The sequence below is a fragment of the Nycticebus coucang genome, chromosome 12 (assembly GCF_027406575.1).
Source record: "Nycticebus coucang isolate mNycCou1 chromosome 12, mNycCou1.pri, whole genome shotgun sequence".
In the NCBI taxonomy this organism is placed as follows: domain Eukaryota; kingdom Metazoa; phylum Chordata; class Mammalia; order Primates; family Lorisidae; genus Nycticebus; species Nycticebus coucang.
The window spans coordinates 4,218,347-4,230,209 of record NC_069791.1 but is presented as its reverse complement, the minus strand read 5'-3'; the positions used below and the strand labels follow the sequence as shown (position 1 = coordinate 4,230,209).

The window sequence follows — 11,863 nt, the reverse complement described above, 5'->3', positions numbered from 1 at the left end:
AGGAAGACAGACACATAATGTTACAATTTAATGGAGTATGCCTTACAAGGGGAAATGTACTGAGGGTTATGACAAACCCAAGGGTCTTTCTTGCCAAACAAAAGCAACCTGAAAGGAAGTTTCTAATCAGTATGATGATGTTAGGAGAAGATGAAGGGAGGAGACAGGCCTTAAGCTTTACCAGATATTTCTTCATGGGACAGTTTTCTTCCTTTTCCTTTTCCTTTCCTTTGTCTTTCCTTTCCTCCCTCCCTCGCTTCCTTCCTTTCTTCTTTCTTTAGTCAGTGGTTCTCAACCTTCCTAATGCCACAATTGTATTTTTTATTTATTAATTTTTTTTTATTGTTGCAATTTGGGCAGGGTTGGGTCTGAACTCACCACGCTCAGCATATGGGGCCAGCACCCCACTCACCGAGCCACAGGCACCACCCCCAATGTATTTTCATTCATTGTTACAAAGGGGTCACGACCCACAGGATGAGAGCCACTGCTTTAGGTCTTGAGGAAACAGGCCTCAAGATTTTTTTTTCATGGGAAAATCTTATTTCTCTCTCTCTCTTTTTGACTCAGTCTCATTCTGTCCCCCCAGCTAGAGTACAAGGGGATCATCATAGCTCACAGCAACATCAAACTCACAGGCTCATGTGATCCTCCTGCCTCAGCCTCCCTAGTAGCTGGGACTATAGGTGCATGTCATGACCCCTGGCTAATTTTTCTATTTCCTTTTTATTTTTTGAGACAGAGTCTCACTATGTTGCCCTTGGTAGAGTGCTGTGGTGTCACAGCTCACAGCAACCTCAAACTCTTGGGCTTAAGCGATTCTTTTGCCTCAGGCTCTCAAGAAGCTGGGACTACAGGCGCCCGCCACAACACCCGGCTCTTTTGTTGTTGTTGTTGTTGTTGCAGTTGTCATTGTTGTTTAGCTGCCCCCAGGCCAGTTCGAACCCACCAGCCTCAGTGCATGTGGCCAGCACCATAACCACTGTGCTACAGGTGCTGAGCCTAATTTTTCTATTTTGAATAGAGTCAAGATCTCATTCTTGCTGGTCTCAAACTCCTTAGCCTAAGTGATCCTCCTGCCTCAGCCTCCCAGGGTGCTGGGATTACCAGTGTGAGCCACTGAGCCCAGTCCATAGGTCACCTGTCATGTCAGACGAGGCTGGAGTACAAATTTTGAGTCAAATATTCCTGACCCGGAACCCTGAGTTACCACCTGCTGCCAAGAAGACATTTCACGAGTGAATTAATTTCTTTGAGCTCCAGTTTCCTCATCTGTAAAGTGGAAATAATATTTTTTAAAATTTTAGAATATTATGGGGGTACACAGATTTTAGTTACATAATTTGCTTTTACATATTCTAGGTCAAAGTTACAAGTGTGCCCTTCACCCAGAAAATGTGCAATGTACCTGAACAGCGTGCAGCCGGGTGAGAACTCACCCACCCTGCTCCTGCCCACCTATTTGAATTTTGTCGAGTTTTGCTTCCACGGACGTGATCAACTAGCTCCAGTTTAGTATCGAGGACATGTGGTGTTTGTTTTTCCATTTTTAATTCACAGTACACTTTTCACGAAGAATAAGTTAAACGATAGTGAACATGTTGAGGGCAGAGCTTCCTACACAGCTGCCCCACAAATGGCAACTCTCATCTCTCTTCTGACTTAGAGGAGGAATTGCGAGACAGAACCTGGTCTGGGTACGGCCTTGCATGGACCCCCTCTCTGATTTTTCCGAGCATGATTTCCTGCTGTGATGCCTGGCTTCCTGTGGCCTGCTTCTAGCTCTAAAGCACATGCGCAGGTGTCTAGTAAAGCAGCTGGACACAGACTTGTGAACAGCAATGAGATGGGGCCCGGGAAGGATGAGAGTATGAAACTCTGTGTGTTCATCTGGTGAAAAAGCAGCAGCAGGCGAGAAGTGGGAAGAAAAGGCCAGAGGAGGCCAGACTAAAGCTGAGCCATGGGAAGGAGTCTAGATGGGAGGCGGCACTTGGTTTTCAAGAACAGGTTAACAAGCAACAAATGACGTTAATATTCAGAACAGATAACCGACTTCAAGAACTTCCAGCTAGAGGAATTGGTTGTACAGCCGTGTGGGCAGACAAAGCCCCTAGACACAGGGGACCTAGGCGCAGGCGGTGTTCTGACATCCAGGCAGGTGGTCATGATTGGGGCTTGGACTCAGTCTGGGGAGGGGTCTGGGGATTCATAGGAAAGCTGGAATGCCAGAGAAGTTACAAACCAGAGTTTCAAACACAGGAGAAGCAAGCAGTGATCTCACCACTACAACTGATTTCTCAGCATCAGCACCATTGACACTGTGGTGTGGATAATTCTTTGGGGTCGAGAGGAGGAAGACAGGCTGTCCTGTGCATTATGAGATGTTTAGCATTAGTCCTACCTATAGATGCTGTTAGCACACCCCGCAAGTAGTAACAATCAAGTCTCTCCAAATGTCCCAGTGCAGGAAGAGTGGGGACCTGGGAAGGATGAACCTGGCCCAGGTGGAGCACACTGGGCTGAGTGTGTCTGGGGAGCACTGCTCCAATGGTGAACAAAGGGAGTCTTGGGGGAGGACTGATCTGGACCAGGCCAGTGAGTGGCCTTCATCTCGATGATTGAAGGTAGCCCCGTAAGACCAGTGTAATGACCATGCCTATAATCTCACCACTCTGGGAGGCCGAGGTGGGTAGATTGCCTGAGCTCATGAGTTCATAGACCAGCCTGAGCTAGAGCAAGATCCCGTCTCTAAAAATAGCCAGGCATCATGGCGGGTGCCTGTAATCACAGCTACTTGGAAGGCTGAGGCAAAAGGATCACTTGAGCCCAAGATTTAGAGGTTGCTGTGAGCCATAATGCCACGGCACTCTACCCAGGGCGACAAAGTGAGACTCTGTCTCAAAAAAAAAAAAGCCCAGCATAGTGAGCCTTTTGCTGGACTGTGGTCCCTTTCATCATTTCTGCTGCTCCTCCTGACTTCTGTGCTCCCCTGCCTTTGGTGTGCTTTTCCTCCAGAGGACTGGTCTGGGGCCTCTCTAGCTCCTTAGTACTCCCTCCCCCCACCAAAGAGCAAAGGGTATGAGGGGCCCTTAGCCATGGCCGATTTGTGTGAGGTAGTGAGTTCCCTGAAATTCCTCTGCCCTGGTGGAGGCTTTGCCTGCTCAGCCCCTGCATCGTCCCAGTTTTCCCTACTATCTGGCTGGTACCTCCTGGGAACACACCCTTAATAACTTACTTGGTACAGATCTCTTCTTAGGGCTGCCTTGGGGAACCCCTAATGAAATCACAGGGCAGGGACAGGGGTGGGAAACAAGTCACGAGGATGGTTCAGAGTGAAGATGAAGGGTACATCTGCCCAGAGCCTCCATTAGTGTGGTTTCTGGGGTGAGACATGGAGAGAGAGTTTTAGGATAGTCTGCGGAAGTCCAGACAATCAGCTGTGGTCTTAAGAACAAGGCTGAAAGCAAGCTAAGAGAGCAAAGCAAGAGCCCGAAGGCAGTGTTAAAATAACAGAAGTCATTGGTACTCTACTCTTAATAGTTTTGAAGTGTACCATTGCATTGTGCACATTAGGTGAGGTCCCCCCAAACACCCTCTCTCCTCCTGGCCAAATCAGCACATTGTACCCCATAAATGCATTAGTGTGCACAGTTATGATTTAATAAAGTTTAAAAAAATAAAAATAAAATAACAAGTACTTGAAGAAATATCTCTTTTCAATAAACATAATTCATTGTTAACACTAAATATCAGCAGAGAAGTCATCAACACCAAGAATGACAGAGTCTGTAAGAACCCTCTGCTGGGGAGTTTTTCCATCCCCACATTTGCCACACGCAAGGGATCCTGCAAGTTTGCATCCTGACCCCCCTCCCTTGCCTGGTTAAAGCATCCTGTGAGCTGCTAGGTGTGGAGGGCATCTGTGGGGTGACTGTTTCCTCTGCTTTCTCATAGCCATAGCGGAGTATTGGTGCACCATTTGCATTCCAGAAGCTGAATGATACCATCCTTTTGGGAAGGACCAACTTTGAGACATTCTGTATTTAACAGCCACCCTGTTACAAACCCGGGCCTCAGTGTGGCTTCACTGTCACTGCCATTCCACCCAACAGGGACCAAACTTTGATGTACCCATATAAAAATCATGTTTATGTTCTTAGAGGAGTTACAATAATGACAGAAAATAACGTGTTTAAAAAATGTTTTGAGAGTAACCACAAAAAACATGTAAGCAATTTAACACAGTTTTAATACTGTATTTGAAGTAGCAAATTATAGGTTCTCTACTCATAATTTGTCTTTGCAATCATTTCTTTATTCCCTAACGGTATCATCTGCATTCTTCAGCAAGTATGTAATTTAGACCAGTTGCAGGTTACAAGTTTTAATTCTGAAAACGAAAGGTTGAGAACATGTTTTAAGAAATACATGGAGAGCAAGTACAAACTGGCATTAAAGATTGATCATTCCTGGACTAAGTAAAATTCTTAGAGAAAGAAAACTGTAGAAATAAATTAATTTCAGGAAAAGCAATTCTGAAATAGGGGATTAGTGATGAAGGGAAAAAATAATAGCATGAGACTAACTAAAAATAAATATAAAATAAATTAATAACAGCTATTAAGAGTTGAACAGTTTTAATCTACAATCATACAAACTTTAAGTTATAAATATTTAAAGATTACTGAGAAAAAGTGGGAAAGAAAGCATTTATAAATACATTTGCAAATAACATTCCCTATTAACCCCTTCAACAAAAAGATCTGGGAAGCATTTTCTTCAGCACAGATGCCAATTTTCTGTACCAAGTGAACTTGTCACCTGACCTCATAAGCCAGTTGTCCTGACCCAGGCTGTCTGGAGCAGCGGTGTGAGCCCACTCCACTGGCAGGTGACTTGTATCCTTTTCAGCGCCCTAGGACATGGCCCAGTAAAATGTACAGCAAAACTGAAATACTCTATGAGTATTCAACATGCTAAATTACTTAGATTCTTTCTTGCTAGCTAGACATTTAAGCGTGACACAGAAAGAGAAAGTATGTCTTTGGTAGGGCAGACAGACAGAAGGTACATGGACCCAAAAAGAAGAGAGGCGGGAGAGGCTGCTGTGTTGTCAGCCATGAAGACACGGAGAAGCTGACGTCAGCAGGAAGCAGAATCCAGAGGACTCACAGAACCGGGCCAGAGACGATTGGTCGGGAGGAGCAGAAACACAGAGTCTATCTTGGCAATAATTAATCGGAGAAAGGAGGAGGTATCAAAACACCTTGGCTTCTGAGATTGATCAGGAAGTTACAGATGCCAAAGGACTTTCCAGTTCCCACAGGACATTCTGACTCTGTGGTTGGAGTTTCTTTCTCTGTTACTTTCACATGACTAGTCCTTCACATTCTACTGCTTCAGGTATCTGAAAGAACATACTTAGTATACCACCTATAGGAGTTTCAACTTCATTCTGACAACCATCGAAAATCATAAAAAGGCTTCATATTTGAATGTAAAAAGTGCAATCTGGGACCGGTATAGAAAATTAATTGGGCAAGAGGTGGGGATTACATTTTGGTAACTTATTTTAAACCAGGTAAAAGATGATGATGCTTGGACTAAGCTAGTGGGAATAGAGAGAAGTGGATGACTTAGAAAGTTATGAAGGAAGATGAACCAGCTGGATTCAATTCACATTAGAAGAGCCCAGTTTGACTCTCCGTTTCCTGATTTGGGCAGGCAGGTGGATGGTGGGGCCTCTCTCTGAGAAAGGCAGGGTATGAAGATGACCACCTCCTTCTGGGGAAGGAATATGAGGTGCCCATGAGACTGACAGGTAAATATATCCAACAGGCAGTTGGACATTCTTGTCTGGATCTCAGACAAGAGCTCTGGAGTTACAAGTTTGCATATAAGGGCACTTGACACCATGAGTTTCACAGACACCTAGGCAACAGTTTGTCTTATTCCCATGGTGCTGAATTCAGGAATACACTTGGATTAGGTCACATTAGCCTGGGGAAGTTGAGAATAAATAGTTAAATAACTTTCTAGAGTCACCAGTAGTAACCAAAAGAGCTGAGTCAAATTTAGGGCTTTTTGACTTCAAAGCCTGAGGTTTAACTATGACATGACAATGCTGGGGAAGCATTAGTTATGGTAAGAAAAGGTTAATTTGATCAGGCATTCATTTTTATTTATTATTATTATTATTTTTTGCAGTTTTTGGCCAGGGCTGGGTTTGAACTCACCACCTCTGGTATATGGGGCCGGGGCCCTACTCCTTAAGCCACAGGTGCCACCTGATCAGGCATTTACTAATGTAATTTTTTTTTTTGAGACAGAGTCTCAAGCTGTCGCCCTGGGTAGAGTGCCATGGTGTCACAGCTCACAGAAGCCTCAAACTCTTGGGCTTAAGCAATTCTCTTGCCTCAGCCTTCCAAGTAGCTGGGACTACAGGCACCTGTCACAACGCCCGGCTATTTTGTTGTTGTTTTTTAGCTGGTGCAGGCCGGGTTCAAACCCACCAGCCCTGTTGTATGTGGCCAGTGCCCTACCCATTGAACTATGGGTGTCACCTATTAATGTAATTTTCAATGAAGACAATTTGTAGCCACAGAAGATAGTTTGATATCCATATCAACATTTACAGGTGTGCTATAATTTTGTAAGTGTTTCTTGAAACACTGAGTACAAACGTATGTATTTGAATATTTGTCTTTGCTTCTAGAAAATTATTCTACTTATTGGAATGCTAACTTCAAAGTTTAGTTGATTTTTTTTTTTTGAGACAGAGTCTCACTATGTCACCCTTGCTTAAGCAAGTCTCTTGCCTCAGCATCCCCACTGGACTATAGGCGCCTGCCACAATGCCCAGTTATTTTTTTGTTGCAGTTGTCATTGTTGTTTAGCTGGCCTGGACCAGGTTCGAACCCACCAGCCTTGGTGTACATAGCTGGAGCTGTAACCACTGTGCTATGGGAGTCGAGACAGTTCAGTTGATTTCTTAACTTGTAGAATAAAAACTTATTTTTGCTTATTTGGTAACTTGCTTGGTTTGGCATAAAGCCATGCATTGTTTCTGGGGGAGTGCAATCTCTCTTGGCATATGTACATAGCTATTTGTCAAAAAGAAATGTACAGAACATTAGGTACAGGTCATACCTATAATTAAATTGTTATACCTTAGGCGGCACCTGCCTGTAATCCTACCACTCTGGGAAGCTGAGGCATAAGGATCCCTTGAGCTCATGAGTTTAAGACCAACCTGAGCAAGAACAAGACATCTCTACTGAAAGAGAGAGAGAAAGGAAGGAAAGAAAGAAAAAAGGAAAGAAAAGAAAAATTAGCCAGGGATGGTGGTATGTGCCAGCAACACAGGAGGCTGACGCTGGAGGCTCTCTTGAGCCCAGGAGTTTGAGGTTGTAGTGAGCTACCATGACACCATTGCACTCTAATTAGGCAAAAGAGAGAGTCTGGGTTTTGTTTTTTTTTTTTTTTAAAGCTTTTCAAATAATTTTAAGTATTATTTTTAGTTAATGAATTCCAATTGCATTTCCTCAACTGCATGTAATTGAGATGTAAAAGACTCTGAAGATATTTTGAGTCAATCATGTTAAAGTTACCAGTAATAAAAAATTCAAATGAAAAGTTGGCTACGCAGTGAAAGACAAGGCCTGAGAACTGACCCCTACATTACTGGGCTAATTATTAAAGGATCATTTTTGAAAGCACCCTGGGACCTCAAGAATAATGTCTGTCATATATATTCCATCTGAACTTTTTTTCCCCTAAATTCATAGGTTTTCATACATAAAGCTTACACCATAGGAGCTGTGAAGTGTTGTAATAGGCACAAACGATCCAAATTACTGTTCTAGGAGCTCACCACTATCACCTCATCTGCCACCTTGATCCAACCTTGCTTTGCCACCTTATCAGAAGGGAAAAAATGAAATTATTTAGTTTACAAAGTGCGTGTATTACAACATTTTCACATTTTACAGACAAACAGTGCCGCCCACCGACGATCTCAGGGTTCATCTTGAAAAGGTGTCATCAACTTAGCTGTTTCAAAGTGCTAGTTTCTTCATCTCTTACCTCTACCCTACTTTCCTCTCTACCTTTCTCTGCTTCCCTCTTAGCAGTTGCAAAATGTCAGCGCAAAAGTATACTAAGCTGGGTCTTCGGAGTAGCACAGATGAAGATTATTCTGTTTGGCTTTCATCTCACGTAAATTATTTGGCACCTCGGTCCTAATGAATGCTTTTATATCCGTTCCTTATTTGAGCCCCCAAACCCTGATTTTTAGTAGGGTACTCATTCATTTAACAAATATTCACTGATTACCCACGCTATGCCAGGCACTGTTCTAGGCGCTGGAGACACAGCCGGGACATGAATGGGGAGGAGAAGCGCCTGACTCGACCGAAACTCTCCTTCCAGCAGAGTCCGGCGGGGACAGGGCGGGACAGGGAGGGGAGGGCCCGATCAGGCACTGAAGGACTTTGGTTTTTACCGAGAGCTAGATGGGAGGATTCGAGGCAGAGGGCAGGTCCATTTTAAGATTAGGAAAATAAGAGACTACTAGCAGTATGTGCACCAGCTGAGCTTTAAAATAAAAATTGACAAGAGATAGGCTATTCAAGGAGGTAGAAATAAAAGGGACAAGCCAAATTAAGATGAATCCAAAAGGAAGCAAATTGTTTAAACTGAAATACAAGGGCTCTTTTCAAGGATTTGTCACGAAAGATTCGGCGAATCTAGACGTAGCAAACTCTGCTCCCCGCCCACTGGACGCCGCGGGCGGGGCTGGGGCTCGGGCTCCCTATCCGGAAGCGCGCCTGCCCCGAGCGAGGCCACGTCCCCGGCCCTGCCCCGCCGGCCGCTCGCGCCCTGATTGGCCGTGGCGGGTTGGGTGGGTGGGGGCACGGTGTCCGGAAGTGCGGCTGACGTGTCTCGGCCGCGCTCGGAATTGTGGGCGGCTCAGCTAATGGCGTCGATGAATCTTGGGGGCTTGAGGAGCCGAGGCTGACGTTTCTAGCTAGGTTGGCTGGTGACACCCTGTGCAGCCGGGCCCCGCGGCACCCGGAGGGACCTACCCGCCTTGTGGGCTCCTCGGCCAGAGCCGGCGGAGCCTAACGGGGCGGGTCGGCTGCGGGGTCGCCTCCGAGAGAAGCCGGAGGGTTTGCGGGGAGGGAGGCTGCGGGGGGCGCACGGACAAGCTCGCGGTTCGCAGCCCAGGCCCGGCAGAACCCCTGCGGAGCCCAAGCAGCGGGCGCCTTACGGGCCAGAAGCGCGGGCGGGGAGCTGCTTTTCGCCCCCAGGAGCTGACAGTTTCGGAGCTTGTTTGTGCCTCTCGGAAATTGGCTCGGACCTTGGAAGACCATGTCTGGCACTAATAGCCCCGAGGCGGTGAAGAAGCTGCTGGAGAACATGCAGAGCGACTTACGGGCCTTGTCACTAGAGTGCAAGAAGAAATTTCCACCTGTCAAGGAGGTAAGCTTCAGGCCACGTCGGGAGAAGGCGCCCCAGCCTCCGTCTTGTCTCACATTTCATTCGGCCCGCACCTTTCCAGACTCGTGAGTCGGTGGGTTGTTTTGGGAGGGCAGAGGCGCTTTTATTTTCTCCCCTGTCCTGTCCTCTCGGTTGAGAAATAAAGTTCGTGGAGTGAACCGATTCAGGTAATACTCGCCTTCGCTGACCAAGCCAGAACTGAAAAACTTAAGCGTTTGTCGCTCCTAAGAACTATTATCCACTCGTTGTAAAGTCTCTGCTTCTCACGTTTATAGTATGTCACTAAATTGGAAACAACTTTTCTTCTTAGCGGGTGTCATTCATTCAACTCAGCTCTGTTATCGGTCCCATGAAGTAGCCAGAGCCACTTAATTCAAGACAGGTACGGAAGATCCACAGAAACCATATTAAACCTTCTTATGAGCAGTACTGCAGTGGGAACTTTGGGTTTGGACTCAAAGCAAATGATTTAATCTCTGGCGTCATAACCTCCTTGAGCTTAAGTTTTTTTTCAGCTGTAAAATAGGGTTAAAGAGTGTTTTTATTGTATTATGTATGGGAAAGTCGTCAGAGCAAAAGAGTATTATTAAAGCGGTCAAGTTAATAATAATACTCCACATAGTTTCTGAGTTGAAATTTTAAAAATCGAGCTAGTATTGGGTTTTTAAGATGCCGTTTTAATTCTGTTAAGGTTTTCGAAACACTCTGCTCAACTTTTTTTCTCATTTTTTAAATTATATTTCTTTTTTGGTGATTTTATAAAAGTAATTACTTTTATTCCTATTTAATATGGTTTGGTTTACCTGCAATTTTGTTTACTATTTGCCCTAAAAATTCGCCAAGGAATTTCATATTTCAACTTATTTAAATGTTTTACCTTTATTATTTTGAGGATTCTGTAATTAGAACTTGATTGATAAAGTTTGAACTTTAGGCTTGTGAGGAGTCTTAATTTTTCTTTAAGTGCTATCAGTCTTCAACAAATTCCATCTGTTTCTTTAATAAAGTGAGCAAATATTACCCAATGATAGAAGCCAGAAGCGTTACTTCTGGAAAGATTGCCATTGTGATGGTTTTTTATTTTAGATAGTCACTAGTTTGTTTTGATACTTGTTTTAGTTATAACAAGTAAATTTAAAGAATTAGGCTGTTTCAGTGTATTTTAAAGATTTAGATCATTTCAACTGTGAGAGAAATGCTGCCATTTAGAAAATAATTGAATTAAGAAAAAAATCAAATTCTATTTTTAATGTCAACCATAATTTATGGAACTAGCCATTCCTAGTTCTAAGAATTCATATAAAAACTGTGGTTTCTCTATATTATATGACTTTGTGGGCTATGTTGAGAATTTAATTGCCATTTGTTACATTATTTCTACTAGAAAATACATTTGGAGTTATAAACAGGTAACTTACAAAGTTTTGGAACTCCACTCATTCCTAGTCTTAGGACTTTAATAAATGCTCATTCTCTTTTACTTAAACATTGGCTAGGGAAAGTAATTTAGTAATTTCACCTACTCTGTGAAATAAAAGTAGTTCTTGTTGTGATTATTTCTGATACGTAATTTTGTATATGGTACATGATCTATAAGAATTTATTGAATGAAAGAATTTGGACTCCTTATCCCGTGACACTTGCTTGGGGCTTTACTTTAGGAATCGAAAAATGATCTTAATTATGTTATAATTTTACAAATAGGATGATGTAATTAGTCAAATTTTACAAATAGGATGATGTAATAGTGATAATAGGAGGATGCTTTGACTTTCAAGAGAGATTTTGGTTGAATTAAGTTTTTCATGGTGAATAAATAGCCGTGCCAAGGTTGGGCTTTTGTTCCTTAAGGAACTGGTAAGTTTTTGTTTTTTTTTCTCTTCGGGTGTCAGGTAAACCTTAGGGCAGAGCCCTTCTAAGTATAAGAAGCTTTTTCATCTGCAGAAAGGTTTGTTAGTTAACACTTGCCCGGTGTCTTCTCAGGGTTGGCTGAAAAGTACCCATGCTGAACTATTTATAAGGCTACTCAAGAACTTGATATAATACTGTTCTAATTGAATGCGTCTCATTTTCCAGTACTTTTTAAATATACAAGAATGAACTGAGAAATTATATATTTAATCTCTATTTAAAGTTTTTTTTAAAACTTGAAATAGAGATTAAATAGTACTTTTCATGGCTCTAGTGCTTCACTTTTTTTGTAGTAGCTGTAATTTCATTCTGTCATTTTATAATAGTTGAAATTAAAAATAAGATTTGGCTATTTTCTAGTTGTGAATGATTAAATAATACCAGCAATAAACTTCCTCTTTTTTCTTTCTGTTTTTCTTAGGTCTTTAAATATAAATCTTCATGCTTTATC

At 43.1% G+C, this 11,863-nt stretch overlaps 1 protein-coding gene across 3 annotated transcripts in view; it reads left to right on the top strand.

Moving 5' to 3' along the window:
* Nucleotides 1–8,961: 8,961 nt before the first annotated feature.
* The window catches only part of MON2 (MON2 homolog, regulator of endosome-to-Golgi trafficking), a 111,258-nt gene continuing 108,356 nt past the window's right edge, over nucleotides 8,962–11,863 (top strand). Inside the window, exon 1 of one of the 3 annotated variants that reach the window (XM_053555230.1) lies at nucleotides 8,962–9,483. In XM_053555230.1, the coding sequence (XP_053411205.1) occupies nucleotides 9,373–9,483 (111 nt within the window). In that variant the 5' untranslated portion in view covers nucleotides 8,962–9,372. The remainder of the gene's footprint in view (nucleotides 9,484–11,863) is intronic. The other 2 variants (XM_053555231.1, XM_053555233.1) reach the window with 2 other exon arrangements.